The following is a 26,059-nucleotide window of genomic DNA, read 5'->3' as shown; positions in this document are numbered from 1 at the left end:
GGTGATGCTGGGAGGCGCAGGGGCGTGATGCTGGGTGGGGAAGGTGGGTGATCCTGGGAGGGGCAGGGGGGTGATGCTGGGTGGGGAAGGTGGGTGATCCTGGGAGGGGCAGGGGATGAATTTAAACAAACCGCAAATGGAGACTCCCTCCGCATTGCCAGGGGGCAGAGCCAGGATAATCGCCGGGCATGACCCTCTCCCACTTGGGGGCTGTACCCCTGGGCACCTCTGGCAGATTCTGCTCACCAGGTGCACTTCATGAAGGATTTATTGTGATTCACGTCAAGGCTCTGATATATTTCAATAATATTTAAATTGATGCAAATTGTGATCCTGACTTTTAAACTGAGGATTCCCGTTATGACATTGGCCTGGGGTGAGGACAGTCGATTGGGGAAATCCCGTTGGAGTGAACGGCCTTTTGGGACCCCCGCCCTCATGGCTGTTTCTCCCCCACCCACTCCCCCACCCAGTCCCCTGCCCACACCCCCACCCACTCCCCCATCCACTCCCCCACCCACTCCCCCACCCACTCCCCCACCCACTCCAGCACCCACTCCCCCACCCACTACCCCACCCACACCCCCGCCCACTCCCCCACCCACACCCCCACCCACTCCCCCGCCCACTACCCCACCCACTACCCCACCCACACCCCCACCCACTCCCCCACCCACTCCCCCACCCACTACCCCACTCACACCCCCACCCACACCCCCACCCACTCCCTCACCCACTCCCCCACCCACTCCCCCACTTGTGATGTTGGGAATGTGGCTCCAATGTTTACACAGCAGAAGCCCACAGAATGCAAGGCTGTGGAGGATTGTGTTTGTGTGACTGGAAAGCTGTCAGCAGTGGGGGCTCCAGAGTGATCAGCATTATCTATACTATATATGCAAAAATTGGGCAAGAAAGCTGTTGACTGCAGGAAGATATTTGTAGACTTAGAAGGTAGTCAGAAATCCCATAGTCAATATGGAATTAATTCTCAAAGTGTGAGGTAATGCATTTGGAGACGGAATGGTAATAGATAATGAATGGTAGAATACTGAGAAATGTAGAGGAACAGAGAGAACCAAGAACAAAGAAAAGTACAGCACAGGAACAGGCCCTTCGGCCCTCCAAGCCCGTGCCGACCATGCTGCCCGACTAAACTACAATCTTCTACACTTCCTGGGTCCGTATCCCTCTATTCCCATCCTATTCATGTATTTGTCAAGATGCCCCTTAAATGTCACTATCGTCCCTGCTTCCACCACCTCCTCCGGTAGCGAGTTCCAGGCACCTACTACCTTCTGCGTAAAAAAACTTGCCTCGTACATCTCCTCTAAACCTTGCCCCTCTCACCTTAAACCTATGCCCCCTAGTAATTGACCCCTCTACCCTGGGGAAAAGCCTCTGACTATCCACTCTGTCTATGCCCCTCATAATTTTGTAGACCTCTATCAGGTCGCCCTTCAACCTCCGTCGTTCCAGTGAGAACAAACCGAGTTTATTCAACCGCTCCTCATAGCTAATGCCCTCCATACCAGGCAACATTCTGGTAAATCTCTTCTGCACCCTCTCTAAAGCCTCCACATCCTTCTGGTAGTTTAGCGACCAGAATTGAACACTATACTCCAAGTGTGGCCTAACTAAGGTTCTATACAGCTGTAACATGACTTGCCAATTCTTATACTCAATGCCCCGGCCAATGAAGGCAAGCATGCCGTATGCCTTCTTGACTACTGTCATGATATTCATATGAACATATCATGGTGCAATCACACACACACTGATGGACAGGTCGACGGACCAATCAACACACACGCAACATCGCAGCCAATCACCAGTGAGAGCACACGCACTATAAAACAGGGAACACCACAGTTCCCGCTCATTCTACCAGGAGATAGCTCAGAGCACAGAGCTCACAGCGCGCCACTCAGACATAGACCATGTGCTGAGTGCCTCACTAAGATAGTGCTAGGGCTGGGTCCACAGGTTAGCTGGCGAAGCACGAACCACAGCCAGAAGTTAACAGTTGTTATTATTCAGAACAATAAAACAGAGTTGTACCATCTGCAACTGTGTTGGTTCGTTTGTATATCGGAATACCCAACACGACAACTACCTTCTCCACCTGTGTTGCCCCTTTCAGTGACCTGTGGACCTGTACACCTAGATCTCTCTGACTTTCAATACTCTTGAGGGTTCTACCATTCACTGTATATTCCCTACCTGCATTAGACCTTCCAAAATGCATTACCTCACATTTGTCCGGATTAAACTCCATCTGCCATCTCTCCGCCCAAGTCTCCAAACGATCTAAATTCTGCTGTATCCTCTGACAGTCCTCATCGCTATCTGCAATTCCACCAACCTTTGTGTCGTCCACAAACTTACTAATCAGACCAGTTACATTTTCCTCCAAATCATTTATATAGACTACGAACAGCAAGGGTCCCAGCACTGATCCCTGCGGAACACCACTAGTCACAGCCCTCCAATTAGAAAAGCACCCTTCCATTGCTACTCTCTGCCTTCTATGACCTAGCCAGTTCTGTATCCACCTTGCCAGCTCACCCCTGATCCTGTGTGACTTCACCTTTTGTACTAGTCTACCATGAGGGACCTTGTCAAAGGCCTTACTGAAGTCCATATAGACAACATCCATTGCCCTACCTGCATCAATCATCTTAGTGACCTCCTCGAAAAACTCTATCAAGTTAGTGAGACACGACCTCCCCTTCACAAAACCATGCTGCCTCTCACTAATACGTCCATTTGCTTCCAAATGGGAGTAGATCCTGACTTGAAGAATTCTCTCCAGTAATTTCCCTAATACTGACGTAAGGCTCACCGGCCTGTAGTTCCCTGGATTATCCTTGCTACCCTTCTTAAACAAAGGAACAACATTGGCTATTCTCCAGTCCTCCGGGACATCACCTGAAGACAGTGAGGATCCAAAGATCTCTGTCAAGGCCTCAGCAATTTCTTCTCGAGCCTCCTTCAGTATTCTGGGGTAGATCCCATCAGGCCCTGGGGACTTGTCTACCTTAATATTTTTCAAGACGCCCAACACGTCGTCTTTTTGGATCTCAATGTGACCCAGGCTATTTACACCCCCTTCTCCAGACTCAACATCCACCAATTCCTTCTCTTTGCTGAATACTGATGCAAAGTATTCATTTAGTACCTCGCTCATTTCCTCTGGCTCCACACATAGATTCCCTTGCCTATCCTTCAGTGGGCCAACCCTTTCCCTGGCTACCCTCTTGCTTTTTATGTACGTGTAAAAAGCCTTGGGATTTTCCTTAACCCTATTTGCCAATGACTTTTCATGACCCCCTTCTAGCCCTCCTGATTCCTTGCTTAAGTTCCTTCCTACTTTTCTTATATTCCACGCAGGCTTCGTCTGTTCCCAGCCTTTTAGACCTGACAAATGCCTTCTTTTTCTTTTTGACGAGGCCTACAACATCTCTCGTTATCCAAGGTTCCCAAAATTTTCCGTATTTATCCTTCTTCCGCACAGGAATATGCCGGTCCTGAATTCCTTTCAACTGACATTTGAAAGCCTCCCACATGTCAGATGTTGATTTACCCTCAAATATCCGCCTCCAATCTAGGTTCTTCAGTTCCCGCCTAATATTGTTATAATTAGCCTTCCCCCAATTTAGCACATTCATCCTAGGACCACTCTTATCTTTGTCCACCAGCACTTTAAAACATACTGAATTATGGTCACTGTTCCCGAAATGCTCCCCTACTGAAACTTCTACCACCTGGCCGGGCCCATTCCCCAATACCAGGTCCAGTACCGCCCCTTCCCTAGCTGGATTATCTACATATTGTTTTAAGAAGCCCTCCTGGATGCTCCTTACAAACTCTGCCCCGTCTAAGCCCCTGGCACTAAGTGAGTCCCAGTCAATATTGGGGAAGTTAAAGTCTCCCATCACAACAACACTGTAGTTTTTACTCGTTTCCAAAATCTGTCTACCTATCTGCTCCTCTATCTCCCGCTGGCTGTTGGGAGGCCTGTAGTAAACCCCCAACATTGTGACTGCACCCTTCTTATTCCTGATCTCTACCCATATAGCCTCGCTGTCCTCTGAGGTGTCCTCCCGTAGTACAGCTGTGATATTCTTCCTCACCAGTAGCACAACTCCTCCACCCCTTTTACATCCCCCTCTATCCCACCTGAAACATCTAAATCCTGGAACATTTAGCTGCCAATCTTGTCCTTTCCTCAACCAGGTCTCTGTAATGGCAACAACATCATAGTGCCAAGAGACTTTGGAGTTCATGCCCACAGAACGTGAAGGTTTCTGCACAGGTAAATAAGGTGATTGAAAGTGTGATAAATGTATGAAATTGGTATATGTTATATATCTGTTGCAGTAACGGTATCTTTGCATTAATATTAAGGAATCTGAGCTTGGAGGGGTTAGTAGAGGAATTTGAGCTTCCCAGCAGGAGTGCCTTCCGGTATTTGCAGGTGAAGGATTATATTAGGAAGCAGGTGCCGTCCTTTCTCATCCTGCCACCACCAGGGCTGCAGGACAAGGTGGTGTCCTGGGGGTGGGGGAGAGCAGAGTATCAGAAATGTATAAAGAGCTAATGGATTGGGAGGACCCCCGATAGGAATAGTTAGCGTAAGTGGGAGGAAGAGCTTGGAAGGGAGTTGGCGGTTGGGCTGTGGGAGGAGGTTCTGAGGAGGGTGAATGCATCCTCTTTTTGTGCGAGGCTTAGCCTTATTCAGTTCTAGGTGGTCCACAGGGCGCATATGACGGTGGTCAGCATGAGCAGGCTTTTCGAGGGGCGGAAGATAGGTGTGGGCGGTGCACAAGTGGGCCAATGAATCATGTCCACATGTTTTGGACCTGTCTGAAGCTGGAGGGATTCTGGCGGACGGTCGCTGACGTGATGTCTGAGGTGCTGAGGGTGAAGGTGGCCCCGAGTCCAGAAGTGGCGATTTTTGGAGTGTCTGAAGACGCTGTTTTTGAGATTGTTCGTGCGCGTTCTCAGACTTTCATATCTCCTGCCCGATGGAAGAAGTTGGAAGAGTGAGTAAGCCGGGTGGGAGGGATCTTTGATTATGCTGCCCGCTTTCCCCAGGCAGCGGGAGGTGTAGATGGAGTCAATGGATGGGAAGCATATAGTACAAGAGTAATGTTTAGTAATGGGTAGTGTTTTAAGGAGCGGCACGGTAGCACAGTGGTCAACACTATGGCTTCTCAGCGCCAGGGTCCCAGGTTCGATTCCAGCTTGGGTGACTGTCTGTGTGGAGTCTGCACGTTCTCCCCGTGTCTGCGTGGGTTTCCTCCGGGTGCTCCGGTTTCCTCCCACAAGTCCCGAAAGACGTGCTTGTTTGGTGAATTGGACATTCTGAATTCTCCCTCTGTGTACCCGAACAGGTGCTGGAGTGTGGCTACTGGGGGATTTTCACAGTAACTTCATTGCAGTGCTTTACAGGTAGTTAAGTCTTTACAGGTCCAGACGGTGCGACTGGAGAGAGGGATTAACTCAGGTTAAAGAGGTGTGAATTGTCTCAAGGCAGGGATAGTTGATAGGATTTCACAAGCCCAGGCCAGATGGTGGGGGTGAATGTAGTGAGACATGAATCCCAGGTCCCGGTTGAGGCCGTACTCATGCGTGCTCAGTGTCTGAGGAGTTGCGAATGGTGCTGAACATTGTGCAGTCATCCGCAAACATCCCCACTTCTAACCTTATGATGGAAGAGAGGCCATTGATGAAGCAGCTGAAGATGGCTGGGCCGAGGACACTACCATGAGGAACTCCTGCAGTGATGTCCTGGAGCTGAGATGATTGACCTCCAACCACCACAACCATCTTCCTTTGTGCCGGGTATGACTCCGACCAGCGGAGAGTTTTCCCCCTGATTCCCATTGACTCCAGTTTAGCTCGGCTTCCTTGATGCCACACTCGGTCAAATGCTGCCTTGATGTCAAGGGCAGTCACTCTCACCTCACCTCTGGCATTCCGCTCTTTTGTCCATGTTTACAACCAAGGATGTAATGAGGTCAGGAGTTGAGTGACCCTGGCGGAACCCAAACTGAGCGTCTGTGCGCAGGTTATTGCTGAGTAAGTGCTGCTTGACAGCACTGATAATGACTCCTTCCATCACTTTGCTGATGATGGAGAGGAGACTGATAGGGCAGTAATTGGCTGGGTTGGATTTGTCCTGTTTCTTGTGTACAGGACGCTCCTGGACAATTTTCCACATTGCCGGGTAGATGCCAGTGTTGTAGCTGTCCTGGAACAGCTTGGCTAGGGGCGCAGCAAGTTCTGGAGCACAAGTCTTCAGTCCTATTGCCGGGATATTGTCAGGGCCCACAGCCTTTGCAGTATCCAGCGCCTTCAGACATTTCTTGATACCACGTGAGTGAATCGTATTGGCTGAAGACTGACATCTGTGAGCTGGGGACCTCCCTTGTTGGTAACTGCTTTGGCCTTGCACTATTAGCTACTTTAGGTTGTTACGACACCCTGGGCTAGTGCATGGGGAATTCCAACCCCATGTAACCTGGAGTCACAACACAAGTGAATTAAACAGTAATTCTTTTTAAAATACCCAAAGTCTTTAGTCCTTGGTTGACCAATAATTACAGTCACTGGGTTTGTAAATGTAAACAAAATTACTCTTTATTGATAACAAGAACTGTCATTAAATATCCAATAAATACATCTAACTAACTATTCGCTAATACGTAATTCCTAATTTAACTCCCCCCCTCCTCCACCCTCCACACACACACAACAGACAAACACAGAGGGATAGAAAAGGATAACAATGATAAGAGAAAGGAAGAAAAAGTCTTTGTGTCGGATGATGATATTTAGCACACTTTTCTTCACAGCAAGCTTGCAGATTAAAGTCTCTGGTTTACAACCTGTAAAGGCCGGCTCTGTAGATTCATTCATTCAGGCTCGCTGTAGTTTAGAGATGCATTATTCAGCTTTTTTGGCGAGGCCTCTTATATGTGTTCAAACTTTGCTTTCTTTTCGTAACTTGGCTTCTGTAGTTTCAAGAACACAGCACTCCTAGGCCTTCTGGAAAGATATAGCAAGTTCAGGAATTTATTTGCACAGCCTGTAATGGTCCTCCTGTAACTCGAGTCATCCAGGCTATCTTCCAGTTCAGAAACAGTGCCTTTGTGGAGAAGAATGGCGGGAGAGGATAGCAGGATCTTTCCCGGGGCTGCCAAGATTCAGTAAAGCATCCCAGAGAAATAATATCCAATCACCACCTGTTACCGGACACAGCACAGCTTTCTGGACCAATTTATTGGCCACCAGCCCAATCAATCAAACCAAGTCCCAATCCAGCTCTTACACCAGTGCCGGCCAGTCTGGAACGCCAGTTTAAACCGGCACAGCCTTCTGGATTCTTCTGTTTGAATTAGAGAGACCGGCTGCTTGCCTTAAAGTGACATGTCCAATAATCATCCTTGAATCAAAATAGTAACAGCAAAACAAAAGAAAGGGGAATAAGGGAAACAGGAAAGACCCTTTCGAGATAATCGAAAAACAAGTTGCAGAGATTACAAAACACCAGTTTGTGATTTGTGTCCTTTGCTGGCTTTATCTGGAGTGTGGAATTTTCATTACCATTTATAAAACACTATGTAAGTTCAAAAAACGAAACTAAGATCCTTTACTAGACTATCATTATTATCTGCCCTAATAAATCATTGCAATTAAACCTATTGATAGTTCCCATCTTTCTGTTCCCCACTTTTGGTCCTTGGCCGAATCCAAGATGGCCAATTTACAAATGCTGACTGCTTCCTAGAGCCCCTTCCACCATTGATATTGGTCAGCTATCCAGCTGATGTCGGTAAAGGCATGAACTCAGACCACCTGTATCATGTGGTCCTTTAGCACAGGCACCTGATCCTGTAATAATTATTAACATGTCATTATAAATTCAGTCCATTTGATGTTTTTTTATTCTCGTCGATCTTCTTAGTGCACTTGTTGAAGTGTTCAAATCGTCTTCCATGTTTTCTGGATTTCTTGTCGACAGTGAATGATTTGGAATGTTAATGTTGTGGAATATGGCATCTGAAGCAACAATATTAGGAGTTTGAAGTGGAACGTAAGTCTTTATCTTCAACAATGTGGTTTGCTGTGCACTTGTCTGACATCCTGTTTGGTTATTAAATGTGCATGTGCACCTGTATCTAATTTAAATGGAATCTCAAACCCATTAATGTTGAGTAGTGCAGTCCACCTTTGAATAATTTTGAATCGTTGTAGGATTTTTAAAAATGTATTAGCTGTTGAGGCTGTTGTGAAACGGCACTGTGCTGCAAAGGGATTATATTTGCAACATTTGGAACATTGTTTGCCTTTTGCCGGACAGTTTTACTGTGGGCGTGGCCACAGCGTGTGCACGTCATCACGCTCGTAATGTCGCTTTCAAAATGACTGCTGGACGTTATGTGCGGTTTGCTATGCTGCAACACAGCGTTAATACGTCAGCCACGTTTCCTGACTTTGTGCCTTTTTCATTTGCCCTCAACTCCGCATATTCAAAGTTTTCTTGTTCACTGGCTTTACACATATTAATCGCTGCATCTAGCGGCTAAATCAGTTGTCTCAGCATTTGTTCTCACAAACGTTCAGCATTAATTCCAAAGCCAATTTGATCGCGAAGCATGGATTCAGCGATGGAGGAGAGTTACTCGACTGCGCTCTTAATTTCAAAGCAGTAATAAAATAATCTACCAACTCCCCTTTCAGCTGCAGCCTTTTTATAAACATGTATCGCTCGGATGTCTCGTTCACCTGCTTTTTGCAGTGAGCATCAAATTTTTCCAGCACCATATTATACTTTTTTAAATCCTCATCTTCTGCAAATTCAAATGAGTTGAACAGCTCTAATGCCTGCGGTCCGGCCAAATTAACGAGAAACTAAGTTTTTCTCTGATTGGAAGCATTTTCTAGCACGGAGGCAGATAAGAAAACTTCAAACTGTTGTTTGAAACTTTCCAATTTAGACACAGTTTACCGGCCGCCCTGAAGTGTTCTGTTTTTTTCAGACCGTTGACTGTGTAAATGTTTCAATCGGTGTAGCAGAGTGACAGTTTTTCTGAATTTTTTTAAAGCTATACTATCTGAACTAATAGCTTGCTGTTTAGAAATACACTCCTGGTGCCATGTGGTGTTCTTTGTGGTTCATGACATGACTTGGCAGGGGTAGGTTGGAGAAGTAGGCTGCAAGTGTTGGGCACACTGGATATGTGGAGCTTGTTCAAGGAACAGCTACTGCGTGTTCTTGATAAGTACGTACCGGTCAAGCAGGGAGGAAGGCGTTGAGCGAGGGAACCGTGGTTTACCAAAGAAGTGGAATCTCTTGTTAAGAGGAAGAAGGAGGCTTATGTGAAGATGAGGTATGAAGTTTCAGTTGGGGCGATGGATAGTTACAAGGTAGCGAGGAAGGATCTAAAGAGAGAGCTAAGACGAGCAAGATGGGGACATGAGAAGTATTTGGCAGGAAGGATCAAGGAAAACCCAAAAGCTTTCTATAGGTATGTCAGGAATAAAAGAATGACTAGGGTAAGAGTAGGGCCAGTCAAGGACAGGGATGGGAAGTTGTGTGTGGAGTCTGAAGAGATAGGCGAGATACTAAATGAATATTTTTCGTCAGTATTCACTCAGGAAAAAGAGAATGTTGTGGAGGAGAATGCTGAGACCCAGGCTAATAGAATAGATGGCATTGAGGTACGTAGGGAAGAGGTGTTGGCAATTCTGTACAGGCTGAAAATAGATAAGTCCCCGTGTCCTGATGGGATTTATCCTAGGATTCCCTGGGAAGCCAGGGAAGAGATTGCTGGACCTTTGGCTTTGAATTTTATGTCATCATTGGCTTCAGGAATAGTGCCAGAGGACTGGAGGATAGCAAATGTGGTCCCTTTGTTCAAGAAGGGGAGTAGAGACAACCCCGGCAACTATAGACCGGTGAGCCTCACGTCGGTTGGGGGTAAAGTCTTGGAGGGGATTATAAGAGACAAGATTTATAATCATCTAGAGAGGAATAATATGAATAGGGATAGTCAGCATGGCTTTGTGAAGGGTAGGTCATGCCTCACAAACCTTATCGAGTTCTTTGAGAAGGTGACTGAACAGGTAGACGAGGGTAGAGCAGTTGATGTGGTGTATATGGATTTCAGTAAAGCGTTTGATAAGGTTCCCCACGGTAGGCTATTGCAGAAAATACGGAGGCTGGGGATTGAGGGTGATTTAGAGATGTGGATCAGAAATTGGCTAGCTGAAAGAAGACAGAGGGTGGTGGTTGATGGGAAATGTTCAGAATGGAGTTCAGTTACAAGTGGCGTACCACAAGGATCTGTTCTGAGGCCGTTGCTGTTTGTCATTTTTATAAATGACCTAGAGGAGGGCACAGAAGGGTGGGTGAGTAAATTTGCAGACGACACTAAAGTCGGCGGTGTTGTCGACAGTGCGGAAGGATGTTGCAGGTTACAGAGGGACATAGATAAGCTGCAGAGCTGGGCTGAGAGGTGGCAAATGGAGTTTAATGTAGAGAAGTGTGAGGTGATTCACTTTGGAAGGAATAACAGGAATGCGGAATATTTGGCTAATGGTAAAATTCTTGGAAGTGTGGATGAGCAGAGGGATCTCGGTGTCCATGTACATAGGTCCCTGAAATTTGCCACCCAGGTTGATAGGGTTGTGAAGAAGGCCTATGGTTTGTTGACCTTTATTGGTAGAGGGATTGAGTTCCGGAGTCATGAGGTCATGTTTCAGCTGTACAAAACTCTGGTACGGCCGCATTTGGAGTATTGCGTACAGTTCTGGTCGCCGCATTATAGGAAGGACGTGGAAGCTTTGGAACGGGTGCAGAGGAGATTTACCAGGATGTTGCCTGGTATGGAGGGAAAATCTTATGAGGAAAGGCTGATGGAAGGTTGTTTTCGTTAGAGAGACGGTTAAGAGGAGACTTAATAGAGGCATACAAATGATCAGAGGGTTAGATAGGGTGGACAGTGAGAGCCTTCTCCCGCGGATGGAAATGGCTAGCACGAGGGGACATAACCTTAAACTGAGGGGTAATAGATATAGGACAGAGGTCAGAGGTAGGTTCTTTACGCAAAGAGTGGTGAGGCCGTGGAATGCCCTACCTGCAACAGTAGTGAACTCGCCAACATTGAGGGCATTTAAAAGTTTATTGGATAAGCATATGGATGATAATGGCATAGTGTAGGTTAGATGGCTTTTGTTTTTTGACTTCCCATGTCGATGCAACATCGTGGGCCGAATGGCTTGTACTGCGCTGTATCGTTCTATGTTCTATGTTCTATATCCTCGGATGGTTGACGGATAATTCAACTAGCTTTTGTATTCAACAAAGCTAAAGATTTATTTGCATTACTTAATTTGATTCGACCTCGTACTTCTACACAATAAACAATTGACAATAAACATACAATCTACACTCATCTACCACTAATCTCTACAGAACTACCATAACTCTGATCTGCTCTCACTCACACTATCTATCCTACAGTCTGTTCTCTAGCCGTCTCCTCAATACTCTTCCAGAAGGCATGGCATCGATGCTTTATATAGTTCTGCATCTTGCTCCCTCTAGTGGTTGATTCAGACATAACTTTAAACCTGACAGTTCTGTACATTTCTCACAATGTCGCAATCTTGTTGACATCTCGCCTCCTGTACCTGTAACTACTCACATTGCTGTTTTCCCAATGCCCCTTTTAACTTCACTATAACTTCTTGAACTAAATTCCATGGAAGCCAATTTCCAATGCCTGGTGTTACAGGCATCCACCCACGATCTGTTGATTCAAAATCTCAGACAAATTCACAACTAAACAAACTTACCGCCTGGAAAAGGTTTCTACGTTATCTGGGGGAATGTGACAACGCAACAGAATCACACAATTCCAAAAGGGAGAGTCCACTGTCAAAGGGTCATTACTGAGGGAGTGCCGCACTGTCAGAGGGTCAGTACTGAGGGAGTGCTGCACTGTCAGAGGGTCAGTATTGAGGGAGTGCTGCACTGTCAGAGGGTCAGTATTGAGGGAGTGCTGCACTGTCAGAGGGTCAGTACTGAGGGAGCGCTGAACTGTCAGAGGGTCAGTACTGAGGGATGCCGCATTGTCAGAGGGACAGTACTGAGGGAGTGCTGCACAGTCAGAGGGTCAGTACTGAGGGAGAACTGCACTGTCAGAGGGTCAGTACTGAGGGAGTGCCGCACTGCCAGAGGGTCAGTACTGAGGGAGTGCTGCACTGTCAGAGGGTCAGTACTGAGGGAGAACTGCACTGTCAGAGGGTCAGTACTGAGGGAGTGCCGCACTGTCAGAGGGTCAGTACTGAGGGAGTGCTGCACTGTCAGAGGGTCAGTATTGAGGGAGTGCTGCACTGTCAGGGTCAGTGCTGAGGCAGTGCTGCACTGTCAGAGGGTCAGTACTGAGGGAGTGCTGCACTGTCAGAGGGTCAGTACTGAGGGAGTGCTGCACTGTCAGAGGGTCAGTACTGAGGGAGAGCTGCACTGTCAGTGGGTCAGTACTGAGGGAGTGCTGCACTGTCAGAGGGTCAGTACTGAGGGAGTGCTGTACTATCAGAGGGTCAGTACTTAGGGAGTGCTGCACTGTCAGAGGGTCAGTACTGAGGGAGTGCCGCACTGTCAGAGGGTCAGTACTGAGGGAGTGTCGCACTGTCAGAGGGTCAGTACTGAGGGAGTGCTGCACTGTCAGAGGGTCAGTACTGAGGGAGTGCTGCACAGTCAGTGGGTCAGTACTGAGGGAGTGCTGCACTGTCAGAGGGTCAGTACTGAGGGACTGCTGTACTATCAGAGGGTCTGTGCTGAGGGAGTGCTGAACTGTCAGTGGGTCAGTACTGAGGGAGTGCTGCACTGTCAGAGGGTCAGTACTGAGGGAGTGCCGTACTGTCAGAGGGTCTGTGCTGAGGGAGTGCTGCACTGTCAGAGAGTCAGTACTGAGGGAGTGCTGCACTGTCAGAGGGCCAGTACTGGGGGAGTGCCGCACTGACTGGGTCAATACTGAGGGAGTGCTGCACTATCAGTGGGTCAGTACTGAGGGAGTGCTGCACTGTCAGGGGGTTAGTACTGAGGGAGTGCTGCACTGTCAGAGGGTCAGTACTGAGGGAGTGCTGCACTGTCAGTGGGTCAGTACTGAGGGAGTGCTACACTGTCAGAGGGTCTGTGCTGAGGGAGTGCTGCACTGTCAGAGGGTCAGTACTGAGGGAGTGCTGCATTGTCAGAGAGTCAGTACTGAATGAGTGCTGCACTGTCAGAGGGTCAGTACTGAGGGAGTGCTGCACTGTCAGAGGGTCAGTACTGAGGGAGTGCTGCACTGTCAGAGGGTCAGTACTGAGGTAGTGCCGCCCTGTCAGAGGGTCAGTTCTGAGGGAGTGCTGCACTGTCAGAGGGTCAGTACTGAGGGAGTGCCGAACTGTCAGACGGTCAGTACTGAGGGAATGCTGCACTGTCAGAGGGTCAGTACTGAGGCAGTGTTACAGTGTCAGAGGGTCTGTGCTGAGGGAGTGCCACACTGTCAGAGGGTCAGTACTGAGGGAGTGCTGCACTGTCAGAGGGTCAGCACTGAGGGAGTGCTGCACTATCAGAGGGTCAGTAGCGAGTTGGCCTCACTGTCAGAGGGTCAGTACTGAGGGAGTGCCGCACTGTCAGAGGGTCAGTACTGAGGGAGCACTGCACTGTCAGAGGGTCAGTACTGAGGTAGTGCTGCACTGTCAGAGGGTCTGTACTGAGGGAGTGCTGCAGTGTCAGAGGGTCAGTACTGAGGGAGTGCTGCACTGTCAGAGGGTCAGTACTGAGGGAGTGCCGCATTGTCAGAGGGTCAGTACTGAGGGACTGCTGCACTGTCAGAGGGTCAGTACTGAGGGAGTGCCGCACTGTCAGAGGGTCAGCACTGAGGGAGTGCTGCACTGTCAGAGGGTCAGTACTGAGGGAGTGCTGCACTGTCAGAGGGTCAGTGCTGAGGGAGTGCTGCACTGTCAGAGGGTCAGTACTGAGGGAGCTCCGCACTGTCAGAGGGTCAGTACTGAGGGAGCTCCGCACTGTCAGAGGGTCAGTACTGAGGGAGTGCCGCACTGTCAGAGGGTCAGTACTGAGGGAGTGCTGCACTGTCAGAGAGTCAATGCTGAGGGAGCGCTGCACTGTCAGAGGGTCAGTACTGAGGGAGCTCCGCACTGTCAGAGGGTCAGTACTGAGGGAGTGCCGCATTGTCAGAGGGTAATTACTGAGGGAGTGCTGCACTGTCAGATGGTCATTACTGAGGGATTGCTGCACTGTCAGAGGGTCAGTATTGAGGGAGTGCTGCACTGTCAGAGGGTCAGTATTGAGGGAGTGCTGCACTGTCAGAGGGTCAGTACTGAGGGAGCGCTACACTGTCAGAGGGTCAGTATTGAGGGAGTGCTGCACTGTCAGAGGGTCAGTATTGAGGGAGTGCTGCACTGTCAGAGGGTCAGTATTGAGGGAGTGCTGCACTGTCAGAGGGTTAGTACTGTGGGATGGCGCATTGTCAGAGGGCCAGTATTGAGGGAGTGCTGCACTGTCAGAGGGTCAGTACTGAGGGAGTGCCGCACTGTCAGAGGGTCAGTACTGAGGGAGTGCTGCACTGTCAGAGGGTCAGTACTGAGGGAGTGCTGCACTGTCAGAGGGTCAGTATTGAGGGAGTGCTGCACTGTCAGAGGGTCAGTATTGAGGGAGTGCTGCACTGTCAGAGGGTCAGTACTGAGGGAGCGCTGCACTGTCAGAGGGTCAGTATTGAGGGAGTGTCGCACTGTCAGAGGGTCAGTACTGAGGGATGCCGCATTGTCAGAGGGTCAGTGCTGAGGGAGTGCCGCATTGTCAGGGTCAGTACTGACGGAGTGCTGCACTGTCAGTGGGTCACTGCTGAGGGAGTGCTGCACTGTCAGAGGGTCAGTACTGAGGGAGTGCTGCACTGTCAGAGGGTCAGTACTGAGGGAGTGCTGCACTGTCAGAGGGTCTGTGCTGAGGGAATGCTGCACTGTCAGAGGGTCAGTACTGAGGGAGTGCTGCACTGTCAGAGGGCCAGTACTGAGGGTGTGCCGCACTGTCAGAGGGTCAGTACTGAGGGAGTGCTGCACTGTCAGAGGGTCAGTACTGAGGGAGTGCTGCACTGTCAGAGGGTCAGTACTGAGGGAGTGCTGCACTGTCAGAGGGTCAGTATTGAGGGAGTGCTGCACTGTCATAGGGTCAGTATTGAGGGAGTGCTGCACTGTCAGAGGGTCAGTACTGAGGGAGTGCTGCACTGTCAGAGGGTCAGTATTGAGGGAGTGCTGCACTGTCAGAGGGTCAGTATTGAGGGAGTGCTGCACTGTCAGAGGGTCAGTACTGAGGGAGTGCCGCACTGTCAGAGGGTCAGTACTGAGGGAGTGTCGCACTGTCAGAGGGTCAGTACTGAGGGAGTGCTGCACTGTCAGAGGGTCAGTACTGAGGGAGAGCTGCACTGTCAGAGGGTCAGTACTGAGGGATGCCGCATTGTCAGAGGGCCAGTATTGAGGGAGTGCTCCACTGTCAGAGAGTCAGTATTGAGGGAGTGCTGCACTGTCAGAGGGTCAGTACTGAGGGAGTGCTGCACTGTCAGAGGGTCAGTACTGAGGGAGAACTGCACTGTCAGAGGGTCAGTACTGAGGGAGTGCCGCACTGTCAGAGGGTCAGTACTGAGGGAGTGCTGCACTGTCAGAGGGTCAGTACTGAGGGAGTGCTGTACTATCAGAGGGTCAGTACTTAGGGAGTGCTGCACTGTCAGAGAGTCAGTACTGAGGGAGTGCTGCACTGTCAGAGGGTCAGTACTGAGGGAGTGCTGCACTGTCAGAGGGTCAGTACTGAGGGAGTGCTGCACTCTCAGAGGGTCAGTACTGAGGGAGTGCTACACTGTCAGAGGGTCAGTACTTAGGGAGCGCACTGTCAGAGAGTCAGTACTGAGGGAGTGCTGCACTGTCAGTGGGGCAGTACTGAGGGAGTGCTGCACTGTCAGAGGGTCAGTACTGAGGGAGCGCTGCACTGACAGAGGGTCAGTACTGAGGGAGTGCTGCACTGTCAGAGGGTCAGTACTGAGGGAGTGCTGTACTGTTAGAGGGTCAGAACTGAGGGAATGCCGCACTGTCAGAGGGTCAGTGCTGAGGGAGTGCCGCATTGTCAGGGTCAGTACTGAGGGTGTGTTGCACTGTCAGAGGGTCAGTACTGAGTGCATGCTGCACTGTCAGATGGTCAGTACTGAGGGAGTGCCGCATTGTCAGAGGGTCAGTGCTGACGGAGTGCTGCATTGTCAGAGGGTCAGTACTGAGGGAGTGCTGCACTGTCAGAGGGTCAGTACTGAGGGAGTGCTGCACAGTCAGTGGGTCAGTACTGAGGGAGTGCTGCACTGTCAGAGGGTCAGTACTGAGGGACTGCTGTACTATCAGAGGGTCTGTGCTGAGGGAGTGCTGAACTGTCAGTGGGTCAGTACTGAGGGAGTGCTGCACTGTCAGAGGGTCAGTACTGAGGGAGTGCCGTACTGTCAGAGGGTCTGTGCTGAGGGAGTGCTGCACTGTCAGAGAGTCAGTACTGAGGGAGTGCTGCACTGTCAGAGGGCCAGTACTGGGGGAGTGCCGCACTGACTGGGTCAATACTGAGGGAGTGCTGCACTATCAGTGGGTCAGTACTGAGGGAGTGCTGCACTGTCAGGGGGTTAGTACTGAGGGAGTGCTGCACTGTCAGAGGGTCAGTACTGAGGGAGTGCTGCACTGTCAGTGGGTCAGTACTGAGGGAGTGCTACACTGTCAGAGGGTCTGTGCTGAGGGAGTGCTGCACTGTCAGAGGGTCAGTACTGAGGGAGTGCTGCATTGTCAGAGAGTCAGTACTGAATGAGTGCTGCACTGTCAGAGGGTCAGTACTGAGGGAGTGCTGCACTGTCAGAGGGTCAGTACTGAGGGAGTGCTGCACTGTCAGAGGGTCAGTACTGAGGTAGTGCCGCCCTGTCAGAGGGTCAGTTCTGAGGGAGTGCTGCACTGTCAGAGGGTCAGAACTGAGGGAGTGCCGAACTGTCAGACGGTCAGTACTGAGGGAATGCTGCACTGTCAGAGGGTCAGTACTGAGGCAGTGTTACAGTGTCAGAGGGTCTGTGCTGAGGGAGTGCCACACTGTCAGAGGGTCAGTACTGAGGGAGTGCTGCACTGTCAGAGGGTCAGCACTGAGGGAGTGCTGCACTATCAGAGGGTCAGTAGCGAGTTGGCCTCACTGTCAGAGGGTCAGTACTGAGGGAGTGCCGCACTGTCAGAGGGTCAGTACTGAGGGAGCACTGCACTGTCAGAGGGTCAGTACTGAGGTAGTGCTGCACTGTCAGAGGGTCTGTACTGAGGGAGTGCTGCAGTGTCAGAGGGTCAGTACTGAGGGAGTGCTGCACTGTCAGAGGGTCAGTACTGAGGGAGTGCCGCATTGTCAGAGGGTCAGTACTGAGGGACTGCTGCACTGTCAGAGGGTCAGTACTGAGGGAGTGCCGCACTGTCAGAGGGTCAGCACTGAGGGAGTGCTGCACTGTCAGAGGGTCAGTACTGAGGGAGTGCTGCACTGTCAGAGGGTCAGTGCTGAGGGAGTGCTGCACTGTCAGAGGGTCAGTACTGAGGGAGCTCCGCACTGTCAGAGGGTCAGTACTGAGGGAGCTCCGCACTGTCAGAGGGTCAGTACTGAGGGAGTGCCGCACTGTCAGAGGGTCAGTACTGAGGGAGTGCTGCACTGTCAGAGAGTCAATGCTGAGGGAGCGCTGCACTGTCAGAGGGTCAGTACTGAGGGAGCTCCGCACTGTCAGAGGGTCAGTACTGAGGGAGTGCCGCATTGTCAGAGGGTAATTACTGAGGGAGTGCTGCACTGTCAGATGGTCATTACTGAGGGATTGCTGCACTGTCAGAGGGTCAGTATTGAGGGAGTGCTGCACTGTCAGAGGGTCAGTATTGAGGGAGTGCTGCACTGTCAGAGGGTCAGTACTGAGGGAGCGCTACACTGTCAGAGGGTCAGTATTGAGGGAGTGCTGCACTGTCAGAGGGTCAGTATTGAGGGAGTGCTGCACTGTCAGAGGGTCAGTATTGAGGGAGTGCTGCACTGTCAGAGGGTTAGTACTGTGGGATGGCGCATTGTCAGAGGGCCAGTATTGAGGGAGTGCTGCACTGTCAGAGGGTCAGTACTGAGGGAGTGCCGCACTGTCAGAGGGTCAGTACTGAGGGAGTGCTGCACTGTCAGAGGGTCAGTACTGAGGGAGTGCTGCACTGTCAGAGGGTCAGTATTGAGGGAGTGCTGCACTGTCAGAGGGTCAGTATTGAGGGAGTGCTGCACTGTCAGAGGGTCAGTACTGAGGGAGCGCTGCACTGTCAGAGGGTCAGTATTGAGGGAGTGTCGCACTGTCAGAGGGTCAGTACTGAGGGATGCCGCATTGTCAGAGGGTCAGTGCTGAGGGAGTGCCGCATTGTCAGGGTCAGTACTGACGGAGTGCTGCACTGTCAGTGGGTCACTGCTGAGGGAGTGCTGCACTGTCAGAGGGTCAGTACTGAGGGAGTGCTGCACTGTCAGAGGGTCAGTACTGAGGGAGTGCTGCACTGTCAGAGGGTCTGTGCTGAGGGAATGCTGCACTGTCAGAGGGTCAGTACTGAGGGAGTGCTGCACTGTCAGAGGGCCAGTACTGAGGGTGTGCCGCACTGTCAGAGGGTCAGTACTGAGGGAGTGCTGCACTGTCAGAGGGTCAGTACTGAGGGAGTGCTGCACTGTCAGAGGGTCAGTACTGAGGGAGTGCTGCACTGTCAGAGGGTCAGTATTGAGGGAGTGCTGCACTGTCATAGGGTCAGTATTGAGGGAGTGCTGCACTGTCAGAGGGTCAGTACTGAGGGAGTGCTGCACTGTCAGAGGGTCAGTATTGAGGGAGTGCTGCACTGTCAGAGGGTCAGTATTGAGGGAGTGCTGCACTGTCAGAGGGTCAGTACTGAGGGAGTGCCGCACTGTCAGAGGGTCAGTACTGAGGGAGTGTCGCACTGTCAGAGGGTCAGTACTGAGGGAGTGCTGCACTGTCAGAGGGTCAGTACTGAGGGAGAGCTGCACTGTCAGAGGGTCAGTACTGAGGGATGCCGCATTGTCAGAGGGCCAGTATTGAGGGAGTGCTCCACTGTCAGAGAGTCAGTATTGAGGGAGTGCTGCACTGTCAGAGGGTCAGTACTGAGGGAGTGCTGCACTGTCAGAGGGTCAGTACTGAGGGAGAACTGCACTGTCAGAGGGTCAGTACTGAGGGAGTGCCGCACTGTCAGAGGGTCAGTACTGAGGGAGTGCTGCACTGTCAGAGGGTCAGTACTGAGGGAGTGCTGTACTATCAGAGGGTCAGTACTTAGGGAGTGCTGCACTGTCAGAGAGTCAGTACTGAGGGAGTGCTGCACTGTCAGAGGGTCAGTACTGAGGGAGTGCTGCACTGTCAGAGGGTCAGTACTGAGGGAGTGCTGCACTCTCAGAGGGTCAGTACTGAGGGAGTGCTACACTGTCAGAGGGTCAGTACTTAGGGAGCGCACTGTCAGAGAGTCAGTACTGAGGGAGTGCTGCACTGTCAGTGGGGCAGTACTGAGGGAGTGCTGCACTGTCAGAGGGTCAGTACTGAGGGAGCGCTGCACTGACAGAGGGTCAGTACTGAGGGAGTGCTGCACTGTCAGAGGGTCAGTACTGAGGGAGTGCTGTACTGTTAGAGGGTCAGAACTGAGGGAATGCCGCACTGTCAGAGGGTCAGTGCTGAGGGAGTGCCGCATTGTCAGGGTCAGTACTGAGGGTGTGTTGCACTGTCAGAGGGTCAGTACTGAGTGCATGCTGCACTGTCAGATGGTCAGTACTGAGGGAGTGCCGCATTGTCAGAGGGTCAGTGCTGACGGAGTGCTGCATTGTCAGAGGGTCAGTACTGAGGGATTGCTGCACTGTCAGAGGGTCAGGACTGAGGAAGTACTGCTCTGTCAGGGGGTCAGTGCTAAGGGACTGCTACACTGTCAGAAGGTCAGTACTGAGGGAGTGCTGCACTGTCAGTGGGTCAGTACTGAGGGAGTGCCGCATTGTCAGAGGGTCAGTACTGAGGGAGTGCCGTACTGTCAGAGGGTCTGTGCTGAGGGAGTGCTGCACTGTCAGAGAGTCAGTACTGAGGGAGCTCCGCACTGTCAGAGGGTCAGTACTGAGGGAGCTCCGCACTGTCAGAGGGTCAGTACTGAGGGAGTGCCGCACTGTCAGAGGGTCAGTACTGAGGGAGTGCTGCACTGTCAGAGAGTCAATGCTGAGGGAGCGCTGCACTGTCAGAGGGTCAGTACTGAGGGAGCTCCGCACTGTCAGAGGGTCAGTACTGAGGGAGTGCCGCATTGTCAGAGGGTAATTACTGAGGGAGTGCTGCACTGTCAGATGGTCATTACTGAGGGATTGCTGCACTGTCAGAGGGTCAGTATTGAGGGAGTGCTGCACTGTCAGAGGGTCAGTATTGAGGGAGTGCTGCACTGTCAGAGGGTCAGTACTGAGGGAGCGCTACACTGTCAGAGGGTCAGTGCTGAGGGAGTGCCGCATTGTCAGGGTCAGTACTGACGGAGTGCTGCACTGTCAGTGGGTCACTGCTGACGGAGTGCTGCACTGTCAGAGGGTCAGTACTGAGGGAGTGCTGCACTGTCAGAGGGTCAGTACTGAGGGAGTGCTGCACTGTCAGAGGGTCTGTGCTGAGGGAATGCTGCACTGTCAGAGGGTCAGTACTGAGGGAGTGCTGCACTGTCAGAGGGCCAGTACTGAGGGTGTGCCGCACTGTCAGAGGGTCAGTACTGAGGGAGTGCTGCACTGTCAGAGGGTCAGTACTGAGGGAGTGCTGCACTGTCAGAGGGTCAGTACTGAGGGAGTGCTGCACTGTCAGAGGGTCAGCATTGAGGGAGTGCTGCACTGTCATAGGGTCAGTATTGAGGGAGTGCTGCACTGTCAGAGGGTCAGTACTGAGGGAGTGCTGCACTGTCAGAGGGTCAGTATTGAGGGAGTGCTGCACTGTCAGAGGGTCAGTATTGAGGGAGTGCTGCACTGTCAGGGGGTCAGTACTGAGGGAGTGCTGCACTGTCAGAGGGTCAGTACTGAGGGATGCCGCATTGTCAGAGGGCCAGTATTGAGGGAGTGCTCCACTATCAGAGAGTCAGTATTGAGGGAGTGCTGCACTGTCAGAGGGTCAGTACTGAGGGAGTGCTGCACTGTCAGAGGGTCAGTACTGAGGGAGAACTGCACTGTCAGAGGGTCAGTACTGAGGGAGTGCCGCACTGTCAGAGGGTCAGTACTGAGGGAGTGCTGCACTGTCAGAGGGTCAGTATTGAGGGTGTGCTGCACTGTCAGGGTCAGTGCTGAGGGAGTGCTGCACTGTCAGAGGGTCAGTACTGAGGGAGTGCCGCACTGTCAGAGGGTCAGTACTGAGGGAGTGCTGCACTGTCAGAGGGTCAGTACTGAGGGAGTGCTGCACTGTCAGAGGGTCAGTACTGAGGGAGAGCTGCACTGTCAGTGGGTCAGTACTGAGGGAGTGCTGCACTGTCAGAGGGTCAGTACTGAGGGAGTGCTGTACTATCAGAGGGTCAGTACTTAGGGAGTGCTGCACTGTCAGGGGGTCAGTACTGAGGGAGTGCCGCACTGTCAGAGGGTCAGTACTGAGGGAGTGTCGCACTGTCAGAGGGTCAGTACTGAGGGAGTGCTGCACTGTCAGAGGGTCAGTACTGAGGGAGAGCTGCACTGTCAGAGGGTCAGTACTGAGGGATGCCGCATTGTCAGAGGGCCAGTATTGAGGGAGTGCTCCACTGTCAGAGAGTCAGTATTGAGGGAGTGCTGCACTGTCAGAGGGTCAGTACTGAGGGAGAACTGCACTGTCAGAGGGTCAGTACTGAGGGAGTGCCGCACTGTCAGAGGGTCAGTACTGAGGGAGTGCTGCACTGTCAGAGGGTCAGTACTGAGGGAGTGCTGTACTATCAGAGGGTCAGTACTTAGGGAGTGCTGCACTGTCAGAGAGTCAGTACTGAGGGAGTGCTACAGTGTCAGAGGGTCAGTACTGAGGGAGTGCTGCACTGTCAGAGGGTCAGTACTGAGGGAGTGCTGCACTCTCAGAGGGTCAGTACTGAGGGAGTGCTACACTGTCAGAGGGTCAGTACTTAGGGAGCGCACTGTCAGAGAGTCAGTACTGAGGGAGTGCTGCACTGTCAGTGGGGCAGTACTGAGGGAGTGCTGCACTGTCAGAGGGTCAGTACTGAGGGAGCGCTGCACTGACAGAGGGTCAGTACTGAGGGAGTGCTGCACTGTCAGAGGGTCAGTACTGAGGGAGTGCTGTACTGTTAGAGGGTCAGAACTGAGGGAATGCCGCACTGTCAGAGGGTCAGTGCTGAGGGAGTGCCGCATTGTCAGGGTCAGTACTGAAGGTGTGTTGCACTGTCAGAGGGTCAGTACTGAGTGCATGCTGCACTGTCAGATGGTCAGTACTGAGGGAGTGCCGCATTGTCAGAGGGTCAGTGCTGACGGAGTGCTGCATTGTCAGAGGGTCAGTACTGAGGGAGTGCCGTACTGTCAGAGGGTCTGTGCTGAGGGAGTGCTGCACTGTCAGAGGGTCAGTACTGAGGGAGTGCTGCACTGTCAGAGGGCCAGTACTGAGGGAGTGCCGCACTGACAGAGGGTCAGTACTGAGGGAGTGCTGAACTATCAGAGGGTCAGTACTGAGGGAGTGCTACACTGTCAGAGGGTCTGTGCTGAGGGAGTGCTGCACTGTCAGAGGGTCAGTACTGAGGGAGTGCCTTACTGTCAGAGGGTCTGTGCTGAGGGAGTGCTGCACTGTCAGAGAGTCAGTACTGAGGGAGTGCTGCACTGTCAGAGGGCCAGTACTGAGGGAGTGCCGCACTGACTGGGTCAGTACTGAGGGAGTGCTGCACTATCAGAGGGTCAGTACTGAGGGAGTGCTGCACTGTCAGGTGGTTAGTACTGAGGGAGTGCTGCACTGTCAGAGGGTCAGTACTGAGGGAGTGCTGCACTGTCAGTGGGTGAGTACTGAGGGAGTGCTACACTGTCAGAGGGTCTGTGCTGAGGGAGTGCTGCACTGTCAGAGGGTCAGTACTGAGGGAGTGCTGCATTGTCAGAGTCAGTACTGAATGAGTGCTGCACTGTCAGAGGGTCAGTACTGAGGGAGTGCTGCACTGTCAGAGGGTCAGTACTGAGGGAGTGCTGCATTGTCAGAGAGTCAGTACTGAATGAGTGCTGCACTGTCAGAGGGTCAGTACTGAGGGAGTGCTGCACTGTCAGAGGGTCAGTACTGAGGGAGTGCTGCACTGTCAGAGGGTCAGTACTGAGGTAGTGCCGCCCTGTCAGAGGGTCAGTTCTGAGGGAGTGCTGCACTGTCAGAGGGTCAGTACTGAGGGAGTGCCGAACTGTCAGACGGTCAGTACTGAGGGAATGCTGCACTGTCAGAGGGTCAGTACTGAGGGAGTGTTACAGTGTCAGAGGGTCTGTGCTGAGGGAGTGCCACACTGTCAGAGGGTCAGTACTGAGGGAGTGCTGCACTGTCAGAGGGTCAGCACTGAGGGAGTGCTGCACTCTCAGAGGGTCAGTACTGAGGGAGTGCTACACTGTCAGAGGGTCTGTGCTGAGGGAGTGCTGCACTGTCACAGGGTCAGTACTGAGGGACTGCTGCACTGTCAGAGGGTCAGTACTGAGGGAGTGCCGCACTATCAGAGGGTCAGTAGCGAGTTGGCCTCACTGTCAGAGGGTCAGTACTGAGGGAGTGCCGCACTGTCGGAGGGTCAGTACTGAGGGAGCACTGCACTGTCAGAGGGTCAGTACTGAGGGAGTGCTGCACTGTCAGAGGGTCAGTACTGAGGGAGTGCCGCATTGTCAGAGGGTCAGTACTGAGGGACTGCTGCACTGTCAGAGGGTCAGTACTGAGGGAGTGCCGCACTGTCAGAGGGTCAGCACTGAGGGAGTGCTGCACTGTCAGAGGGTCAGTACTGAGGGAGTGCTGCACTATCAGAGAGTCAGTGCTGAGGGAGTGCTGCACTGTCAGAGGTTCAGTACTGAGGGAGCTCCGCACTGTCAGAGGGTCAGTACTGAGGGAGTGCCGCACTGTCAGAGGGTCAGTACTGAGGGAGTGCTGCACTGTCAGAGAGTCAATGCTGAGGGAGCGCTGCACTGTCAGAGGGTCAGTACTGAGGGAGCTCCGCACTGTCAGAGGGTCAGTACTGAGGGAGTGCCGCATTGTCAGAGGGTCATTACTGAGGGATTGCTGCACTGTCAGAGGGTCAGTATTGAGGGAGTGCTGCACTGTCAGAGGGTCAGTATTGAGGGAGTGCTGCACTGTCAGAGGGTCAGTACTGAGGGAGCGCTGCACTGTCAGAGGGTCAGTATTGAGGGAGTGCTGCACTGTCAGAGGGTCAGTATTGAGGGAGTGCTGCACTGTCAGAGGGTCAGTATTGAGGGAGTGCTGCACTGTCAGAGGGTCAGTACTGAGGGATGGCGCATTGTCAGAGGGCCAGTATTGAGGGAGTGCTGCACTGTCAGAGGGTCAGTACTGAGGGAGTGCCGCACTGTCAGAGGGTCAGTACTGAGGGAGTGCTGCACTGTCAGAGGGTCAGTACTGAGGGAGTGCTGCACTGTCAGAGGGTCAGTATTGAGGGAGTGCTGCACTGTCAGAGGGTCAGTATTGAGGGAGTGCTGCACTGTCAGAGGGTCAGTACTGAGGGAGCGCTGCACTGTCAGAGGGTCAGTATTGAGGGAGTGTCACACTGTCAGAGGGTCAGTACTGAGGGATGCCGCATTGTCAGAGGGACAGTGCTGAGGGAGTGCCGCATTGTCAGGGTCAGTACTGACGGAGTGCTGCACTGTCAGTGGGTCACTGCTAAGGGAGTGCCGCACTGTCAGAGGGTCTGTGCTGAGGGAATGCTGCACTGTCAGAGGGTCAGTACTGAGGGAGTGCTGCACTGTCAGAGGGCCAGTACTGAGGGTGTGCCGCACTGTCAGAGGGTCAGTACTGAGGGAGTGCTGCACTGTCAGAGGGTCAGTACTGAGGGAGTGCTGCACTGTCAGAGGGTCAGTACTGAGGGAGTGCTGCACTGTCAGAGGGTCAGTATTGAGGGAGTGCTGCACTGTCAGAGGGTCAGTATTGAGGGAGTGCTGCACTGTCAGAGGGTCAGTACTGAGGGAGCGCTGCACTGTCAGAGGGTCAGTATTGAGGGAGTGCTGCACTGTCAGAGGGTCAGTATTGAGGGAGTGCAGCACTGTCAGAGGGTCAGTATTGAGGGAGTGCTGCACTGTCAGAGGGTCAGTACTGAGGGATGGCGCATTGTCAGAGGGCCAGTATTGAGGGAGTGCTGCACTGTCAGAGGGTCAGTACTGAGGGAGTGCCGCACTGTCAGAGGGTCAGTACTGAGGGAGTGCTGCACTGTCAGAGGGTCAGTACTGAGGGAGTGCTGCACTGTCAGAGGGTCAGTATTGAGGGAGTGCTGCACTGTCAGAGGGTCAGTATTGAGGGAGTGCTGCACTGTCAGAGGGTCAGTACTGAGGGAGCGCTGCACTGTCAGAGGGTCAGTTTTGAGGGAGTGTCGCACTGTCAGAGGGTCAGTACTGAGGGATGCCGCATTGTCTGAGGGACAGTGCTGAGGGAGTGCCGCATTGTCAGGGTCAGTACTGACGGAGTGCTGCACTGTCAGTGGGTCACTGCTGAGGGAGTGCCGCACTGTCAGAGGGTCTGTGCTGAGGGAATGCTGCACTGTCAGAGGGTCAGTACTGAGGGAGTGCTGCACTGTCAGAGGGCCAGTACTGAGGGTGTGCCGCACTGTCAGAGGGTCAGTACTGAGGGAGTGCTGCACTGTCAGAGGGTCAGTACTGAGGGAGTGCTGCACTGTCAGAGGGCCAGTACTGAGGGTGTGCCGCACTGTCAGAGGGTCAGTACTGAGGGAGTGCTGCACTGTCAGAGGGTCAGTACTGAGGGAGTGCTGCACTGTCAGAGGGTCAGTACTGAGGGAGTGCTGCACTGTCAGA

General features: G+C 52.2%; 1 protein-coding gene across 3 annotated transcripts in view; it reads right to left on the bottom strand.

Moving 5' to 3' along the window:
• Positions 1 to 26,059, bottom strand: part of pgap3 (post-GPI attachment to proteins phospholipase 3) — a 139,252-nt gene that overhangs the window by 1,524 nt on the left and 111,669 nt on the right. The window contains exon 7 of one of the 3 annotated variants that reach the window (XM_072487699.1): positions 7,033 to 7,056. The exons of 1 other annotated variant lie outside the window; for it this stretch is intronic. In XM_072487699.1, coding sequence (XP_072343800.1) covers positions 7,048 to 7,056 — 9 coding nt within the window. In that variant the 3' untranslated portion in view covers positions 7,033 to 7,047. Of the gene's footprint in view, positions 1 to 7,032; positions 7,057 to 7,977; positions 8,071 to 26,059 lie in introns of those variants that run through there. One more of the 3 variants, XM_072487698.1, reaches the window with a different exon arrangement.

This window comes from Scyliorhinus torazame, chromosome 21, assembly GCF_047496885.1.
Source record: "Scyliorhinus torazame isolate Kashiwa2021f chromosome 21, sScyTor2.1, whole genome shotgun sequence".
NCBI lineage: Eukaryota > Metazoa > Chordata > Chondrichthyes > Carcharhiniformes > Scyliorhinidae > Scyliorhinus > Scyliorhinus torazame.
Note: the sequence above shows the minus strand (reverse complement) of the source record. Positions and strands in the feature narration are given on the sequence as shown.